General features: G+C 32.3%; 3 protein-coding genes across 4 annotated transcripts; 2 read left to right on the top strand and 1 right to left on the bottom strand.

Moving 5' to 3' along the window:
* Window positions 1–2,033: 2,033 nt before the first annotated feature.
* Window positions 2,034–5,597, bottom strand: LOC122589680 (BEL1-like homeodomain protein 3). 2 transcript variants are annotated; one of them, XM_043762003.1, is made up of 5 exons: window positions 5,494–5,597; window positions 3,790–4,599; window positions 3,338–3,705; window positions 3,184–3,244; window positions 2,034–2,538 (listed from the first exon to the last, which is right to left on the bottom strand). In XM_043762003.1, the coding sequence occupies exons 2-5, from the start codon at window positions 4,528–4,530 to the stop codon at window positions 2,254–2,256; spliced, it is 1,455 nt and encodes a 484-aa protein (XP_043617938.1). In that variant the 5' UTR covers window positions 4,531–4,599; window positions 5,494–5,597; the 3' UTR covers window positions 2,034–2,253. The 2 variants fall into 2 exon arrangements, with proteins under 2 accessions (XP_043617938.1, XP_043617937.1); XM_043762002.1 differs by lacking the exon at window positions 5,494–5,597 and adding an exon at window positions 5,023–5,178.
* Window positions 5,598–12,611: 7,014 nt separating this feature from the next.
* LOC122586503 (cysteine synthase-like) lies at window positions 12,612–15,773 on the top strand. The gene is made up of 11 exons (XM_043758487.1): window positions 12,612–12,757; window positions 13,590–13,643; window positions 13,736–13,845; window positions 13,933–13,990; window positions 14,088–14,351; window positions 14,445–14,582; window positions 14,652–14,703; window positions 14,825–14,904; window positions 14,976–15,035; window positions 15,118–15,198; window positions 15,420–15,773. Exons 2-11 carry the CDS (start codon window positions 13,605–13,607, stop codon window positions 15,507–15,509), a joined length of 972 nt encoding a protein of 323 aa, XP_043614422.1. The 5' UTR covers window positions 12,612–12,757; window positions 13,590–13,604; the 3' UTR covers window positions 15,510–15,773.
* Window positions 15,774–17,168: 1,395 nt separating this feature from the next.
* On the top strand, window positions 17,169–19,958 carry LOC122589714 (cysteine synthase-like). Its single transcript, XM_043762039.1, has 10 exons — window positions 17,169–17,370; window positions 17,962–18,015; window positions 18,109–18,218; window positions 18,306–18,363; window positions 18,453–18,716; window positions 18,796–18,985; window positions 19,108–19,187; window positions 19,261–19,320; window positions 19,410–19,490; window positions 19,634–19,958. Exons 2-10 carry the CDS (start codon window positions 17,977–17,979, stop codon window positions 19,721–19,723), a joined length of 972 nt encoding a protein of 323 aa, XP_043617974.1. The 5' UTR covers window positions 17,169–17,370; window positions 17,962–17,976; the 3' UTR covers window positions 19,724–19,958.
* The last annotated feature ends 32 nt before the right edge of the window (window positions 19,959–19,990 follow it).

A 19,990-nucleotide genomic window follows, 5' to 3' on the forward strand; every position in this document is an offset into this window, starting at 1 on the left:
CCTATGTTTAAAATAATTAGAACTACGTTTAAAATATTATTACATTTATAAAACTATGATCTCGTATATTTAAGAGGTAATTATTACGTTAAACATACAAATAATTTATTTTACAAATATAAAGCAAAGATTCATTGCCTTGGATTAGCAATTGAATATTGAATATAAATATAGGCATAAATACACTCGAGCTGTGGAGCATGAGCTATCACAAGGAAAACATCATGAATGATAATTTAAGACTTTTAACATATGAAAAATAAATTACTATGATATACCTTAATATTATATAATGGTAAGTAAATATGTAGTGTTTGAGATATATGAGCATAATACCCGCACGTTGCGATGGAATTTTGTTTTAGGAGTGACAATTTGTTATAAGGGTAGATACGGTAATTCAGTGTTGTAGTGTACAGGAGACCATTTTGAGAACCATATATATAGTGAAAGGGGTTTTTTGGAAGAAAAAAAAAGTATGCTTAATTTTTTAAGACATACCATAAATAATTTCAAAATGCTTTATAAGAGAGTATAGATGAGAAAGATATTTTATGTTAAAATTTGAATGTGTTCCTTCTCCCCTTTTTCATATATATATATATATATATATATATATATTTTCTTCCCAGACATGTCCGATCATATCATATTCATAGCCCTCGGGTTGAATCTCGCAGCCCTTTGGTCTAATGGCCCTTGGGATGCTATTTGTTGTCCTCGAAACATCACCCGCAGTCCTCAAGACTTCTTTTACAGGACTCACACCACTTTATCCTAATGTAAACGCGTCATACATTAGTTTGTCCACATCGTCCTTCGCGGTCCTTGTGACCATTTTTGTGAGATTTTTTGATCATATTCAAAAACGAAAATTCTACTTTAAGTTAAAATTGGGATAACATGACCAGTCAAGTAAATTATTTCTTCCAATACAATGTTTGGAAACATTGATCATTCATGGATCTAGCCATTCTATCACCAAAGGAATATATATGGTAGATATATACTCATATCCATGGGTTTGAAGAAGAACTTGGTCAAACTTTGTTTGAAAGTCAAAGAGATTGGTCAACTGAAGACTTAAATAACAGTCCAAATTTCAAGAAAAAGTGATGATCTTGCTACAAATAAACTATGGAAACTAAAGAACCATCTTTCCAAGATGATGAAAAAACAGAGGGTGTTGGTACACAAAAACAAGTGGAGGTAATAAATGGCAATTACTTTCACAATTCAGACCCCTCATAGGCATTCACAGAAGCTTCTAAAGTGGAGAAATATGTATAAAGGTTATATATATGTCTAAACTGATCATGCTAAGAAACAGCTAAAACTAGTAATCTCACATGCAGCCTACTCATCTTTACAATGCAACAAAACCTATATGACTCACCTATCTATACCCAACTGAAATTGCTGTAAATAGGACATAAGTTCAATAGATTAACTGGTCCCCTCCCCCTAAGAAAATGTAGCATTGCTATTTCCTCCTATAAACATTGCTCCTATTTCTAGATGTCGTTTATTTAAGAGCACACGGTATAGTGGTCGTGAAGCCCATGTGATAGTTGCAAGCGCTAGCACCAGATGAGCTACCTTGGTGGCAGCGTGAAGAAGGATATGAGGCCAGTTCGTAGAGGCGTGAGAATGGGACCTAAGCACTGCTTTACTTTTTAGTTAGTTTTTTTAGCGGTTTTAAGTGACCAAGGTATTATTGCTCATGTGGCGATGTGAGAGGAGTGTGATCCAAGCCCTATACCATGACAATAAGTGGGTTTGAGTGAGTTGGGTGTGTGTGATACTAATGTGCCAATATGATAGATGTGTAAGCTCTAACATACTTGGATATGGGCCCATTACTTTAAAGGCTTTCGGATAAATGGTAACTGCAGGTAAAAGGATTTATCATTTCTCATAAAACTTGGAAGCCTAGTAGAGACATCAACGGTTTGCACTGTGTTCATCATAAAAAAGAAGTTAACAAATGTGTTGTTTTATTACATAAGAAAGGTACATTCATATCACATCTATTTTCAACACATAACAAGTTTGTTTAATCGAAAGAATTCACAATATGTTTACTTACATGCTGATCTTTGGTGAAAAATTCTTTACTATACCGTTCTAGGGTCAAAACACCACCTATATTCACATCCGTATTTACACAATTCAATCCGATATCAACATACGTGTGTGTCATGTGCACTTCTTTGCTATGGTTTTTTCATCACTTAGTGTAACGATTTTTTATTATACAACATAATCAGATAATAACTGGGGTTCGCCAAACCTGCTGACCTCCATCTGGTTGAAAAATTCAGGATTTGAATCACTAGATTGACCGATATGTCCATCTACAGGACCCAATACTTTATCTTTATCTTCTGAAGACGACGAGTTATGGACTGATGCTTTGACTGCATGTTCTTGTGATGAGACATAATTGCCTTCTTCATCTCCAAATTCTTCCTTGTACATATCTTCAATCATGGGTTTCCATAGGCGCACTCGTGCATTGATGAACCAATTTGCAATCTAATAATAGAAACATGTATACATCAGCTTTTAAAATCTTTCTTCTATGTATCATCCCAAACAATAAAGACTTCAAACAGGAAACCAGTTTTTCCAAGTTTCGATTCTGGGTAATATAGTACTCCACTACTCCCCTGTCCCATATAAATGTTCATGTTACTATTTTTGTATATACCAAAATAAGTATCCAATCTAAACTCTAAAGTTTTACCAATCAAAAAAAATTTTACTAAAAATTAAAGGCGACATCTTATTAGTTGATAGTAACTTTTTGGAAACTGGTAGGCCAATTCCAACAAGGACACTTATTATGGGAAGGAGAGTATTTTTTTAGTAGTTAGTAGTAACAAAAACAAACTTTCAACAACAATAAAAATTTTTGGCAAAACAGAATAGCTTAAAGATATGGGAATAAAGAAGATTCCAACTTGATGATACATTATGGCAAACTAGAATTACAATACAAATACAAAATTAATGATGTAACAAGGAGATTAAAAACCAATAACTTTCGTTTGAATTTTGGACCCAAACAACATCTTCCTTGAAGATTTAGTGAATAGATAGTTGAGAAAGGTAGATCACATTTTCATGTAATTAGCTTAATGTAAACATGGTATGTCGATATATGAAAATTGTGTTTACCTGGCCACGGGTGAGACCGGTTTGTTTTGCTAGCATGATTTTCTCTGAATCTTTCGGGTAACTGTAGAACATTAACATCAAAAAACTAAATACATACAGACAAACTCGACAAACAAACAGAAAACTGGTAAAAGATAAGCAGCAAAGAATATACGGGTTAAGAAAATGCTCAAAAAGCCAAGCACGAAGAATGGAAACCGAGCCTTCTGGTAACCCTCTTTGTGGCCTCCACGTATGACGAGTCCCTCCAAGCTGATGAAAACTTCTTTGTTGTCTAAGCTGTTTTTCCACATTACGTAGACGTGGTAACACACGGTCTGATGAATCATCTTGGTCTCCCAGGCTTTTACGGGTCACCTGAATTTGGTCATTAATAGCGTCACGTAAGCACCGAAAATGGCGAGATATTGTTTGATGTGCAAGTGCTGTGTATGGTCTTGCTGCCCCACATCCAGACACCATGTCTAATCCTGCTTCAACACTTTGCAATTGCTGGCAATATTCTCTGTATTTTCTATCTACCTATATGTCATGTCCCCTTATCAGTACGCACTTTACAATGTAAATATTTAACAAATACATATTAAATATGAAAAAAAGGGTTACCTCATCTAACAACGAAAACAATTTTGTCAACTTGTTTTGCAAATCTTGTTTGTCAGAAGCCGAAAGTTCACCAGATGAACTAGTAGCAGATTCGACAGTACCAGATTGATGAATAGATTTGGAACCCTTTTCATTAGCACCATCGACACGAAGTTTGTGTAGATTGCTAAGCCTGTTCATCTTTAGCTGACTAAGTGCTTCACGAAGGTTAGCTATTTCATCGAGTAATTCTTGTGACGGTTTGAGATATTTGGAGTCAATGATTCTGCCAACAACCCCATATGAACCATCATATGCATCTGAAATTGAGCATTGACCGTTGTTCATAGTTCCATTTTTGGGAGTACCGACCAAGTTGAATGACAAATACTCGGTGTTTTCTACTTTATGCGTTTGAGAACCATGATCACTTGAATTTTGTAGATGGGAATTCAAGTAATTGTATTGAAAAGCAGGTAAATCCATGGAAGAAGAAGGTAACTGCATTCCTAGACTGAGCGACAATTCTTGATAATTCAAGTTATGTTCATCGTGGTCCTCAACTCGTGATAGAATTTGAGAATTTGGTTGCATATTACCGGATAAAAGCTCTAAGAAAGAGGTGTCGTTAGACGTTTGGTTTTGGTACATCATATCAACAGGTGGGCAAGGTGATTCTTGATATGAATCACTTGAAATATATGAATTTTGAAAGACATCTCTTTGATGATTGCTTGAACTAGTAGGATAATAAGTAGCCATCTTAATTCCTAACTATCAAACCGGTTACAAATAACCGGCAAACAATCTCTTTACGACCTGATATCTTCCCTAATTCAACAAGAAATACAAAAAAAAACTATCAAAAAGAGCAAAACACACCAAAAGAAAAAGTGTAAGAAAGCCAAAAAAACAGAACACAAAATTTCTTATTTTAGTGTCTTGCTATTCTAAACAACTATACAATAACCAGACCTAACTAAATACTAGCATAAATAAAAACACATGTCACATGGCATGATTAATAACTTCTTAAACAAAAAAAAAAAAAAAAACTTTCCATACAAATAAATTCACAAAAATTACACGATGGACATAATGGGCACGGGGATACGCTGGTTAATTCGTGTACCTCTAAGTAAAATAAATTTAAAAAAAAAATTGCACTCCCTAGATAATCTGAATAAGTACAATAATACAATTAATTTGTAGGCATCAAAAAGCAAAATAAGTACGAAATATATGAATCCATACCTCAAAGCTTAGAAGTCCACTATGTGTATGTGTGAAAGAGAGAGAAAAAACCTATGAAGTTATAATCTAGAAAAACATGAAGACAGAACCAAAGAAGCAAATGAAACAAAAATCTTCCTAAAAGGGAGACAAAAATTGAATATGAACAAGAAGAAAAATATAATGATTCTTGACAATATTATAATACAACTATTTGGATTATATACATGTATAAAAAAAAAAAAAATCTAAAATAGAAAGAAATGAACACAACCAACTATTCTTATCATTGAACAATGACCACCTCCCATAATTAAACAAAGATTAAACTTGACAATAATTGGATGACAAGCAAACAAAAACAGTATTATATAAATGATATAATAATAATAACTATACAAAAGTTGTTATAAGTAGTGCAAACACCAAATTCATAGAAAAATATATATAACAACATATAAAATAATTTAAAAAGAAAAGTAGAGAAGTAACCTTGTAAGTATAATTCTCACGTGGGGACAAAATTTGAAGATTTTATATGATTTTGGATGAGATAATGAAATGGGGTTTGGTTGAATTTGGTGGTTTGTTTGTTTAGTAAAAATGATTGCTTGAAAATATGGGAATTTATCTAAGGCTAACCACCAGTTGGTGGACCTAAACTCAATACTTACTACCATATATTATACACATACATATACATATACATATACAGACATATAAATATGTTATATATATGTTTTTTTTTAATTTTGAAACTGCAGACAGAATTTTTATTACCATTGAAAAGGTACAAAACATACCACTGCCTTAACCAAAGCAAAGGCTGAAAGGCAACGTATATTTGTATGTTACAACATATATACAGTATTTTTGTATTTTTTATATTGTGTGTGTATATATATGGTGGTGTATAAGTATTTGTTGGTGAATGAATTGTTAAAAAAAGAATGAAAGGAAAATGGAATAAAAAATGATATAAAGAAGTCAATGAAATATGTTAATAGACACACGTCTCCAACGTTTTGTATTTATTATATTTTGCCGGCAACAACTAGCATCAACATCTCTCTTCCAATTCTTTTCCACCGTTAGATTCATATGTATTTTTATCTCTAAGTATTTAATATATATTCATATTATTTATTTATTTATATATTTTCATAATTATAAAATAAATTGTCTATGATATGACACGGGAGAATTATTTAAGGGTGTATTTGGTTTGTAAATAGATTTGATAATAAAGGGAATGGGATGCTAACCCGCCAGCCCAGAGGCTAATTGTCAATGAGCGGCTACGAACACTATCTTCGCTTGGCAATTAGGCTCCTAGGCGTCCATATATGAGCCACTTATCGGAAGCCCTTCCACCCAGCTAAACAACTCCACTCTGACTTTTTTAAGGGGTTGTCCAAGGCAACTCACTATGTTAAATGGTGCAAGTTGTCTCATGTTAAACAATACTACTTCTCTCAACCTAATGAGCATGAGCCTTACAATTAATGAATGACAAATAAACTGAATATATTTTTGTTTATATATATATATATATATATATATATATTATAGGTTTTAGGTAAAATAAAACAACTATTAAAGTAAAACAATAGGTTGTTAGCGCGGTGCTTGGACACCCCGGATGTTGTTACAAGGGTCACATGTTCGAATCCCATCTCGAGCATTGTTACTAGCCAATATTCTTGGCGTGCAAGTTGAATTTACCGGGTGAGGCGGGCGAGGGGAGGGGATCGGATAGGCCCTCGGTATCCAGTCCGGATACCCATGGTCCGGCCCTTCACTATTCTAAAATAAAAAAAAGGTTTTTTCCAGTGATAATCATTGTGCATCATAAAAATCATCGTAAATCAATTTGCTTCATGAATCTCCGTGCATCAATTTAACTATAATCTAATAGTCAAGATATTATATTATTTGTTTTACTTTAATACTTGTATAACAACAAAATGAGTTATATTAATAAAAGAAACTCTAACAAGAAGTTAGAAAAAAAAATGTACAAAGTTCAAAGAACATGCATGATACAAACAAGTACTATTCTAGATATACATCAAAATAACACAATCTGTAACCATTTCGGGACTTTAACAACTAAGAATACAAAAGAGATGAAAAAACTTATCTTAAGCATATGTGGTTTGAGCTCCGCATACTGTCCAATTGGATGTCATAGTGTTCTCAATTCTCAAATGCTAACTATTGACTATTAACTCACTGTTAAAAAAATAAAAAATAAAAATTTGTGTCTCTCCATGTATCATGGTCTCAATTTCTCACTTCGTTCAAACTCGAACTCATAATTGTCTTGAATGAAAGTTGTCAATCTGTTTTATCCTTGTAAATATTTCGTGATATCCAGAGACAATCGACAAAGTCAAAATACTTGCAATAAATATGATCAAACGAGTAAGAGCAAATTCCTCATTTTCTTGATCCATAATTAAAGACACTGCGTATAAAAGGTATTGGATTGAAAATTAGTGTAAGATTGTTTTTGATTATGCGGAACATTATTTTTTATTTATTTTTGCGAGAAGAAATAGTCAAAGAAGTAGAATATATGATATTGATAACCCATTTAACATAATTGAAAATTAGTTAGATTCTTAATGTGGTTGAAATGCTACTATTATTTGCCTTCTTAGCTCTATAATTTATCATTTTCATTCTAAATTAACATACATCTGGCAGTTTATGGTGGTGTTTGATGACGTCGCGAGTGGTTGGTGGTGGGATTAGATGTTTGGTGTGGTGATGTGCTTAATCGTAAATGTTTACTAGCACGGTACCCGCGCTATGCGGCGGTGTTTGGGGCGGCGAGGGTGTGGTGGTGGGGGACGACTTTTGGTGGTAAAGGTGACGTCAAGTGGTGTAAATAATTGATGTAAAAGTAATTGATGTAAAGAGTTAATTTAGATATTTTAAAATAATAAGGATTAATAGTGTAATATATCATTAATTGGTAATTTTTATTGGGAGTTGGAAAATTCAGATTGTTGGAGTAAGGAGATGACCAAGCGCATAAAAAGTAAAATTGCATGTTCCAAATTGTGTAAACTTTCAATGGATAATTTTTAATAGGGAGTATAGAAGTATAGATAGGTGGTGAAATTTTTTTGACAAAGTGCGGTATAATTTTCTAAATACTGATAGATATATATAGTACATTAGTTCGAAAGATAGTCATCCCACCATTAAGAAAATGCGATTGAGCTTTCAAAGATTTCCTTCAAAGCATATTTGGAAAATGTAGGTTGAGCATCCCAAAATATATTTAACTTTATACATATTTTCATATTTTTATCATTAGTTTAAATGTACGAAAAAATGTATAAATTTAACATACATATTATATACGATTTTTGAGATGACATTTGAAATTGTATTTTGGATGAAATCTTTGAAGGTTTGGCATTAGTTTAGCCAACATACATCTTTTCGTACTTTCTTCAATAGTTAGTCCATCTATTCGGTCTTCATAAGAGGATTGATATGTGAGTTATGCAATGAGGGTTTTGATTTGAGCAGACTCGAGTTCAAGTTTTAGCAAACACCAAGCTTTACTATTAATTCGTTGTCATATTTATGGGAGGAGAGGTAGATAGGTTTCTCCAAATCGTAGGACTAACGAGTCTTTGCTTTGTCCTACTGGGTTGGACGAACTGATGGTAGATTTTAACCATTGACCTTTGAACGGAGTTTGGGTTATAAAGCACATAGTTGGTCGTTCAAAAATTAAAACAAAAAACATTACTTTATTTATTTTTTAAGTAAAGTTTATCAATAGTTTAACTAACTAACTAACTTATATAGAGTCGTATGCTCTTGGTTATGGTTATAAAGTTAATCCCTATATCATTAGGCTAAATAGTTATTATTATTATATTAGCTATAACCTAATCTTCTGAATATTTTTATGTGTTAAAACATGTTTATGTTGGGGCCTCCTTATCTTTAGTTTAGTTGGACCAAGTCTTAATTTGAGATTAAATATTAATGATAATGATAATGAAATAATGAATGAAAACAGTTGCCGTGGTCCAATGGGCCAATCCATAAACATAAACCCAATTCGTGTGACTTGGTTGATGACTTGGTGATAATGTGATTAATTCCTATTTAAAATTTTAAAGGATCAATTGAATCCGGTTATTTGTTCAATATAATTATAATAATAATTATTAATATTATAAATTCGGTTATTTGACATATTATGAAGTTCAAACAAGTTACATATTATGATTAATTCCTATCTGTTTTTTTGCTCCTTTTTGCTGTAATAAATCAAAACTAGCAGTAGAGGATTTTGAGCATGACTTGTGGTTACATGTACATTTTAGATTTCTGGCCACTTTGTAAACATGGTCTGTTTGGCAAGAGGATAAAGGGCTTAGGCTTTTTACATTAAACAAAAAGCACCAAGGAGCTTTAAAAAAAATCCCTATGCAATGAGCATTAAAAAAAAATATTCATCCCCAAATCAGTTAAATTACCCAAATAGCCTCATAGAATGCATGTTTTTCAAATCTGGTTCATTCACTTTCACATAAACTACAAATCTAAAAAAAGTTCATCTTGATATTTATTGACTTACATAAACTTCTAGTATTTTCACTATTTTGAGTTTTCTAATAAGTAAATATATATCTTCTTAAAGTCATTTTATCAATGGGTTTCCCTGCTCCAAAAATACCAATTAGGTGGTACTTAATGCAGTGAGATCTATGTTGAAAATGCTTTTGGTACGTCCTTAATTTGTTAGATTTCTTTTCTTATTACATATAAAATTGACGTCTTAATTTTGTTTCTTTTGAAAAACATTAAACGTGTTACCTTTCTAACGGTCAGCTAACAGAATTGTTGAGTTACTCCAACCACATAGAACATTCAGGCATCTTAATTACTCAAGTTATGAGAAAAACTCAATAAGCCGTCCATCCGTAAACACAACGACATATTAAATGTGTTTTTTAGGTTTGAAAAAGAAAATAATTGTTACATCAAATGTGTTCTTAAAGCAAAAACTAGACAATCCGACTCGGTCTAAAAGCAACAAGGTGGGGACGATCCGAGATACCTAAGAATGACATTTTCCATAGTATAGCCGGCAAAAATAGGTAGTGGCTGTGAAGAGACCGTCATGCATTTATTTATCTAATTATTCATTGTTTCCAATGATCGATTAATGTACTACGGTTACTTTTTTTTAGAACATTCAAAATATTTTATTAAGAGAAACTAGCGAGGAGATAGGGTACAAAGGAACAAAATAAAAACATAAACGAATGAAAAAACACAAAATCAAAAATTAAAGCTACACCATTTTTGTCAATCAATTTCGAGTTTTGAACCTCTATGAAATAACCACAAAAAGCTAAGTGACTTGAGTTCCTTTACCAAGTAACGCAAAGATGGTGTTTTGTTTGAGAATTTGAGATCATTTCTGGATTTCCAAATTAACTATACGTAGATGAGGATGATTAGGCTGATCAAGTTCCTCAATATACTGCAGTTACTAATCATGATTATTGAAAACAATTTGTCCAAATATACTTCACATAATATAAAGCACATTAATTATATTTCTCAAATCATTCAAATTAACCAAGTAAGTTACTTAATCTCATTTATTTTCGATTTTAAATGTATGAAAAAAAAAAGTTAAGATATAAACAGTTTTACTTTATTAAGATATAAAATATTTCTAGATTTCATGTATAAAGAAGGCCTCTCGCATAACCCCTTTGTATTTATAAGAAATGAAGATCGGACATTTGACATTTCTCTTTTAGAGGAAAAATTATTAACCAGTATTTATGTTAAAACTTAAGAGAAATGCTTGAGTGACAGACAAATATTAACAAAAAAGTTTATAAACATATGTGGACCAATGAAATAAGAAGAGAAAATGAATAAAGAGAAAAAAAAAAAATAACTCCATTGATGGTTTATGATTTATAAATGCCACATATGCTTGTAAACTTTGTTAGTACAAATTTTTTTTTCCTTTCACTCTAACATTACTCAAAACTCAAAAATTTAAAAATGTTTTACAACCCTTTGTGATAAAAATATATAGTCAACGCCTTGTGATAAAGAGTAAAGTTTGGTCAATTTGATGTTTGAGATTTTGGTTTGGTCCTTTTGTTTTTGTTTTTTCTAATAAAAGTTTATAACAATTTTACCTGATTTAATATTTTAGCTTTAACTCAAATTGATGTTGTTATGTATTTTTATTATCTAATATATACAATTGATATTTGTATTAAAAAATAAAAATTTCAAAAAACCAAAACCAATTGTTTTTTTTTTTTTTTAAGTTAATTATAGAAATCGTCTCTGTCGTGGTACCTAGCTTGCAGGTTTCATCCCTAACTTTCAAAAACTATAGTTTTAGTCCAAAAAACTTTGCTCCGTCAACAGTTTTAGTCCTGGCCATAAACGTCCGTTTAAAATCAGGTCACGTGATGGGTAATCTCGTAAATTGGCTTAATAATACCCAGAGTTAATTACAGAAATCGTCCCTGTTGTGGGCAGTCACTTATAACTTTCATCCCTAACTTTCAAAAAATTACAGTTTTGGTCCAAAATTCAAAATAAAATTAAACACAAAATCATTTGGATTTCTAATGCATAACATATATCACAGATACAATTCCAAATCCAAAATCAAACATAAATTTAATCCAAAATATAATGAAACTCCAAATCTCATTACTTTCATATCAATACATGATCTGTATACAAACATAATATATAATTATATATATTAGATCTATTCTTTATATACAATTAACTCACAAACAAAAAAATCTTATAAAAATCTCACCATCTTTATTATTCTTAGCTTTTCCTCTATTTTTTTAAGTTCTCAAAACAAAAATAAAACTAAGTAAAAAAAAATATATCAATTACTTAAAACCCATAAATACTTAAATCCAAGAGAGTCTGAATCTCTAGTTTTCAAAAAAAGAGTAAGGTGTTAGTTAAGATTGTTTGTGAATTTATATCAGATAGAAATAGAAGAAGTTGGATAATTAGGATTTTTTTTTGGTGTGTAAATGTTTATTTTCATAGAGACTGAGGATAAAAATTTTGGACTAAAATTGTAATTTTTTTGAAAGTTAGGGATGAAAGTTGCAAGTAACCGTTTACAACAGGGACGATTTTTGTAATTAACTCTGGGTATTATTAAATCAATTTACGAGATTACCCATCACGTGTGAATCACGTGACTTGGTTTTAAACGGACGTTTATGGTCAGGACTAAAACTGTTGACGGAGCAAAGTTTTTTGGACTAAAACTGTAATTTTTGAAAGTTAAGGATGAAACCTGCAAACTGGGTACCACGACAAGGATGATTTCTGTAATTAACTCTTTTTTTTTTTTTTCGATCTTTTCTATTTTGTGTTTTTTTTTTTTTTTCTGAATTTGGTTTTTGATCACCCAATATTTAGCTTCTTTTTTTTTTTCTCTCAATAAAGAAAGGAAAATGGTTGATTCATTGCATGATTCTAAGTCAAGTCAATTTGATTTATTATTGGCTAACCATACCCATTTGTCCCTGTGAAAAATATTCAAAGATAGGCTTAGAATTGTTTGTATATTCTTGGATGGATATATATGACATTCACTTCAAATACTCAGGAATATTTGAACTCGCTCAACACTCCTCCTTTACCAATTGCATCATATTCATTTTGTCCCAAAATTATATTCTCTTAAAAATTTAAGGTACTGCTACTACTCTTTTAACTCATTATCTTGATTTATTGTTACTTAAAGATTTTTTTTTTTTATGATTTATTATGTGCTTCGTTTATGTTGTTTTAGCTAGTGATTTTTTTGTGGGGTTTTGATCATAATAATTAAGAACTGTTCTTGATACTTTTCTTGAATTGGATTGGACTGAGGATCAACACAAGTTGCCAGCTTTTTGGTTTTAAAGAAACTAGCTATCTGTATTTGGGTATCCACTCGACCCATGTTTGTGACCCGACAAGTGAGCTCCGGGTTCCATAGACACCACACATAAATCTATAGAGTCGGGCTCAACGATTCTGGATTATTAGGGTCGGGCGTGCGGCCCCAAGAACAGGATTTGAACATGGGAACTTTATTAGATTCAAGAGTGCTAGTATTTATAAACTAAATTAGTATAAAACATTAACAAGTTCAAATATGTTAGCCTTAAAATAGCAATAAAATGTATCCATCCTATATATGAAAGTAGTACTCATGACTTAAAGAGTAAATAGAGTATTAAGTAGGATTGAATGCCTTTTAGGAGTTTAACAATGTTAATGCCTTGTCGATTTTGCATGTTACTTGTCTTTTATGTTTAAGACCAGACTACATATGGACTTGTTTAGAAATTTTCCTTTATTTTCTTAACTTCACTTTGCTGGATTATCAGTTTTATTTCGTGTGAAATCATAAGTAAACAACATTGATTAAGATAAAATGTTAAATTTGTTGAACGAATTACTTTGTAACATTAATGTTTGATCTTGTGTACACTGTACAAGTGAAATAGGCTAACTTCTTTTCTGGAACTATCATGCAGTAACCTCAGAGAAACATGGAATTGAACATTGGAATTGCAGAGGATGTCACCGACGTAAATCCATACCATGACAATCTTGAACACATTAGTTTTCATTTTAAGCTGAATTACTTAATCTTTTTTCTTATTTCCATCATAATTTGCAGTTGATAGGAAATACTCCTATGGTTTATCTTAAAAAGATCACAGATGGCTGTGTTGCTCAAATTGCTGCCAAATTAGAGATTATGGAACCCTGTTCCAGCGTAAAAGACAGGTGAATTTCCTAGCTATTTGTTGCTTATTAAATTTTCAGCGTGTTTGTTATATGTGTTTTTTTTTCTTTCTGAATTTGTATAAATAGGATTGCATTAAGTATGATTATAGATGCTGAAGAAAAGGGTTTAATTACCCCTGGGAAGGTTAGACAGTTGTCTTTATCCAAGTATACTCATTCTTATTTGTTAATCTAGATTCTTGATGCAAATTGTTAGTCAATGTTTTAATGTTATGTTACAGACGGTGCTTGTTGAGGCTACTAGTGGCAATACTGGTATCGGGTTAGCTTTCGTTGCAGCAAGTAGAGGTTACAAACTCATCATAGTTATGCCACATACATATAGCATGGAGAGAAGGATTGTTATGAGAGCTTTTGGAGCAGAGTTGCGCATCTTTGACGCATCCAAGGGAATTGAGGCAATACTCCAAAAATGCAACGAAATAGTAGAGAACACACCCAATAGTTATTTCCTCAAGCAATTTGAAAATCCCGCCAACCCAAAGGTACTTATATATTCTAATACTTTTCATGTTATTTACAATGAAAAGATAAAAAGGTTTTATGAATATTATTAATCATTGTTGTTGACTTTGTAGATTCACTATGAAACAACCGGACCAGAGATATGGAACGGGTCTAAAGGGAAAATTGATGCTTTCGTTTCTGGGATAGGGACAGGGGGAACCGTGACTGGTGTGGGGAGGTTTCTTAAGGAGAAAAATGTGAACATAAAGGTAATCGTGTTTTTGATGTTAAAGCTTTTTTTTTTAGCTTCCTTAAGGTTTGGCATAATTTGAATTTAGGTATACGGTGTAGAACCAGCTGAGAGCGCTGTTTTAAATGGAGGAAACGCCGGTAGATAATTCGATTACACTTTCACAAAGTTTGTATGTTAAGTTTCATTAAGTTTTATGTGGAAATTTCCTTAAGATTCCGATCATTTGTTTCCTTTCTTTCTCTGCTTTTGATGATGAAGGATGTCATAAGATCCAAGGAATTGGTGCGGGTGTTATTCCTGATGTTTTGGATGTCAGCATTCTAGATGAAGTTATTATGGTGAGAATCAAGTTGCAATCCCTTTTGAATGAGTTGTGACAATTGATCTTAAACATTATCATATACCTCAGATATCTAGTGAAGAAGCCACTGAAACTGCTAAGCTTCTTGCACTGAAAGAAGGTTTGCTGGTATGTTCATTCAGAATGTTAGAAAGCCATTTTTAAAAATATTCTAGTACATTACTTACAAACGCTAATGGATCATGTATAGGTGGGTTTTTCATCTGGAGCAGCAGCCGCAGCTGCAATAAGAATAGCAAAAAGGCCAGAATATGCAGGAAAGCTAATTGTCGTAAGAGCTATTGAATCCTTAATTTAGCATTTCCAGTTTTGTTTTTTGTTTTTTTTTTTTTAATTTTTTTAATTTTTTTTAACCATAACTTCGGATATATTTACTTGATACTGAATTGATAACACCGAATCATTGTAGTAATTACTTCATTGTTCACATATAATTTGATTAACACATATTTCATGGGTTAGTATTCCGTGTAACTTTGTTTCTGAAAGCAGGTGGTTTTCCCAAGCTTTGGGGAGCGGTACTTATCAACCGAGTTGTTTGATTCAGTGAGGAACGAAGTAGAGAACTTGCCGATCGAGTGATCCATTGATCACTACACAGGCGTGTGGGAGTGTGTATTGATTCAAAAGCAAACCAGACCTGAGAGGATGTAGCTCAACATACAGCAACTTGGCAGACCCAAAAAAATTATGATGGCAGTTGGTTGATGAATAAAAAGCATCTCGCTTTGTTTCAACAAATTGTAAATTTTCAACTCAATCTTGATAAACAAGTTAAACATGTATTCTGTAAGTGCAAACTATTTTTGGGATTTGTTAAGTAAACTATTCGCAATTGTTTTGCAATGGTTAAAATGTGCAAAACTGAATTTTGTGGAAAAGGCCCATCGGGATGAAAATGAAACACTGGTTGGCCGACGGATCAGAGGTTTTGCCCGGTAAAATTAATGCATTAGTTTGAATTTTTCGGTATCCATTCCCTTTTCAGTGTAAATAGGGCCATTCCTGAAACTCTAGGAAAACAAATATATAATGGTGTAGGAGTTTGGGAGCTTGCATTGGGAAATGCTTACACTTTATAAGTATTATTTAAAGTACATAAGGGATTCATAGTTGACCCATATATTCAAGTTGGGATATGCATGGTTTGGTTGTTTTGGTTTGGCATCAATTTAGCTTTTCTTAGAAGTTTGATGACAATATCACTAATGAAGGTAGGAATATTCATTCAATTAAAGAAGCTTAAATTATAAAATTAATTTTATTAACTAATTTAATATGTTTTATGTTTTCTTTTTTAAAAATCGGGTTGATCTTGTTGTTTATTTTTATCTGAACCAATAATTGATTTTTATTTTACTCCAGAGATAAAAGTTCAAATACTAATACATATTTATTAAACGAGGTTTTTTTCCGCACGATGCGCAGACTATTTAAAAAATTGTATAATAAACCATAAAATGAAACACGAAAAAAGGTAAAACTTAGCATACATACTCACAAAGTGATTGTCGCATACCGGCCTACCCTAGGGCATGAACAACTGCAATTTACTGCTTTTCACTGCGCAGTCTTTTTTTCATCTTCCTGCAGATGCTTGACATTAATATTATTTGCAAAACTTGATTTCACAAATAACAAAACCATTTTTTCTCCAAAATATGGATCCGATGGATATTTTATATACCAGTATATAAATTGTATTTAATTTAATTTGGAATGCCTTTAGAGAGGTTTGGTAACTACTGTTTTAGTTAATATATAGATATAGATATATAGTTTTTTGTTTTTGTTTTTTTTAAAGGTGTGGATCAATTGTTCGCAATAGGGATCTAGCTTACATTGTCTTAACCAGGTCCGCGCTGGAGAGTTATTCACCCTCAATAGCTAGTAGGATGAGAAACCCCCAATTAAAACTCTGTCTTCTCTGCAGGATTCAAACATGCTTCACTAGAGGACTTTATTTGTGAAATTCTTTTAAATGTCTTTCTTATGTTTTGAACTCGAGACATACAATATGTAAAAATGGTGTTAAACCATTGAGCTATAATGAAAAGCATTGTAGTTTTTTTTGTTAATTAGGCGATTTTTTAAGTGAAATCGAAACTCTACTAAAAAGTTTGATTTTTGTGAAAATCAATATCAAAACCATTTGGATTCTTTTGTTTCTTTTTGGTTGATTTTTTCATGTTTATATTGCTTTTTGATCACCCAATATTTAAATGGTGCTTTATTGCATGGCTCATGTCAATTTGATTATTATATTGGCAAAACCATAATCATTTGTCCAGGTGATAAGGTCAGGCTTGTTTCAAGATTTTAGGATGGACAATCACTTCAATTTTCAAGTACACCCAGTAACATTTTAACTAACTTAACATCCCTCTGCCAGTTAAATCATATTCATCTTTGTCCAAAATTTATATTCACCAAAAAATTTAAGGTACTACTACTACTCTTTCAACTCATTTTCTTGATTTATTGTCACTTCACGATTTCTTATATTTTTATGATGATTTATGTGCTTCTTTTGTGTTATTTAGCTACTGATTTTGTGTTTAAACAAACTACCTAGCTTTCCTTATTTGGGTATCCACCCGAGTCACATTTTGTGGCCCTACATGTGAGCTCCGGGTTCCATAGACCACTAGGCATAATCCATGGAGTCAGGCTCAACGATTATGGATTATTAGGCTCGCGCGTGCAGCCCTAAAAACAGGATATGAACACCATTAAGGCTAGCTAGCTAGCTCTTTCCTTTGGGTCTAACATACAGCTTTCAGATTCAAGATTGCTAGTATTTTATGTATGTTAAGACCAGGCTATATAGATGGACTCGTTTACAAATTTTCCTTTATTTCCTTAAATTTACTTTGCTGGTCGTTTTATATCATGTGACATCATTGATGAAAACAAATTGAGAACGATAAAATGTTAAATTAGTTGAACGGATTAATTTTCACCTTTTACATTTAATCTTGTGTACAAGTGAAGTAGGCTAACTTCTTCTCTGGAACTATCATTTTTCATTTAGTAACCTTAAAGGAACATGGAATCGAACATTGGAATTGCAGAGGATGTTACCGACGTAAGTCCATTTCTTGACAATCTTGAACACATTTAGCTTTCAATTTAAGTCGAATTACTCAAATCTTTTTCTTATTTCTATCATAATTTGCAGTTGATAGGAAATACTCCTATGGTTTATCTTAAAAAGATTGTAGATGGCTGTGTTGCTCAAATTGCAGCCAAACTAGAGAATATGCAACCCGGCTCCAGTGTAAAAGACAGGTGAATTCCTTGCTTTTTGTTGCTTATCAAGTTTTCAGCATGTTTATTATATGTGGTTTTAATTTCTATCTAAATTTGAATAAATAGGATTGCATTAAGTATGATTAAAGATGCTGAAGAGAAGGGTTTGATTACCCCTGGCAAGGTTAGACAATTGTCTGTATAAACGTATGCTCATCCTTATTTGTTAATCTTGATGCATATATCCAGTCATGTTTTGATGTTATAATACAGTCGGTACTTGTTGAAATTACTAGTGGCAATACTGGTATCGGGTTAGCTTTTGTTGCAGCGAATAGAGGTTACAAACTCATCTTAGTTATGCCACATACATATAGCATGGAGAGAAGGATTATTATGCGAGCTTTTGGAGCAGAGTTGCGCATTGTTGATGCATCCAAGGGATTTCAGTCAATACTCCAAAAAATCAACGAAATAGTAGAGAACACACCCAACAGTTATTTCCTCAAGCAATTTGAAAATCCTGCCAACCCAAACGTACTTTTATGTTTTTTATGTTATTTATAGCGAAAAGATATAATATATTTTAAGAATGTTCATGTTGTTGACTTTGTAGATTCACTATGAAACAACCGGACCAGAGATATGGAATGGGTCTAAAGGGAAAATTGATGCTTTCGTTTCTGGGATTGGGACAGGGGGAACCGTGACTGGTGTAGGGAGGTTCCTTAAGGAGAAAAATGTGAACATAAAGGTATACGGTGTAGAACCAGCTGAGAGTGCTGTTATAAATGGAGGAAACGCTGGTATATAACCCGGTTACACTTTCACATAGTTCATATGCTAAGTTTCATTAAACTTTTTGTGGAAATTTCCTTAGAACTTCGATTATTTGTTTACTTTCCTTTCAATCTTTTTAATGATGAAGGATGTCATAAGATCCAAGGAATTGGTCCTGGTGTTATTTTTGATGTTTTAGATGTCAGCATTCTAGATGAAGTTATTATGGTGAGAATCAAGTTGCAATTCCTTTTAAATGAGTTGTAACAGTTGATCATAACCGTTATCATATATACTTCAGATATCTAGTGAAGAAGCAATTGAAACTGCTAAGCTTCTTGCACTGAAAGAAGGTTTGCTGGTATGTTTTGAGTTCATCCAGAATGTTAGAAAGTCATTTCTCCAAAGTTTCAAGTAAAATAGTTACAAACGCTAACGGGTCATTTATAGGTGGGTATTTCATCTGGAGCAGCAGCTGCTGCTGCAATACGAATAGCTAAAAGGCCAGAATATGCAGGAAAGCTCATTGTTGTAAGATTTATTCAATCCTTAACTTACCATTTCCAGATTGTTTTACATACATAGTAATTAACTTCAGTGTTCATATTTAGTTCCATTAACACATATTTTATAGGTTGGTATCGCGTGTAGTGTAATTTTGTTTCTGAAAACAGGTTGTTTTTCCAAGCTTTGGGGAGCGGTACTTATCAACTGAGTTATTTGAATCAGTGAGGAATGAAGTAGAGAACTTGCCAATTGAGTGATTCATTGATCACTACACGGGCTTGTGGTAGTGTGCATCAATTCAAAAGCAAACCAGACTTGAGAGGATATAGCTCAACAGTCAACATTCAGCAATTTGGCAGACCCAAAAAATTGACGGCCTTCTGTTCAAAAGTATATAGCATCTCACTTTATTTTAACAGATTGTTAAATTTTACCTAAATCTGATAAACAGATTAAATATGTATTCTATATGTGCAAACAATTTTTTAGACAGATTAAAATGGTTAAAATGTGCAAAATTGAAT

Source organism: Erigeron canadensis, chromosome 2 (assembly GCF_010389155.1).
Source record: "Erigeron canadensis isolate Cc75 chromosome 2, C_canadensis_v1, whole genome shotgun sequence".
NCBI classification, from domain to species: Eukaryota; Viridiplantae; Streptophyta; class Magnoliopsida; order Asterales; family Asteraceae; genus Erigeron; species Erigeron canadensis.

Bases quoted from the DNA above. Each gene is read 5' to 3' on its own strand.
- LOC122586503 (XM_043758487.1), top strand. From the start codon at position 13,605: ATGGAATTGAACATTGGAATTGCAGAGGATGTCACCGAC. The intron at 13,846-13,932 runs GTGAATTTCCTA...TTGTATAAATAG, and splicing joins TGTTCCAGCGTAAAAGACAG to GATTGCATTAAGTATGATTA. The intron at 15,036-15,117 runs GTATGTTCATTC...GATCATGTATAG, and splicing joins CACTGAAAGAAGGTTTGCTG to GTGGGTTTTTCATCTGGAGC.
- LOC122589680 (XM_043762003.1), bottom strand. From the start codon at position 4,530: ATGGCTACTTATTATCCTACTAGTTCAAGCAATCATCAAAGAGATGTC. The intron at 3,706-3,789 runs GTAACCCTTTTT...CATGACATATAG, and splicing joins TGTTTTCGTTGTTAGATGAG to GTAGATAGAAAATACAGAGA. The intron at 2,539-3,183 runs GTAAACACAATT...TTCTATTATTAG, and splicing joins CCGGTCTCACCCGTGGCCAG to ATTGCAAATTGGTTCATCAA.
- LOC122589714 (XM_043762039.1), top strand. From the start codon at position 17,977: ATGGAATCGAACATTGGAATTGCAGAGGATGTTACCGAC. The intron at 18,016-18,108 runs GTAAGTCCATTT...CATAATTTGCAG, and splicing joins TTGCAGAGGATGTTACCGAC to TTGATAGGAAATACTCCTAT. The intron at 19,321-19,409 runs GTATGTTTTGAG...GGTCATTTATAG, and splicing joins CACTGAAAGAAGGTTTGCTG to GTGGGTATTTCATCTGGAGC.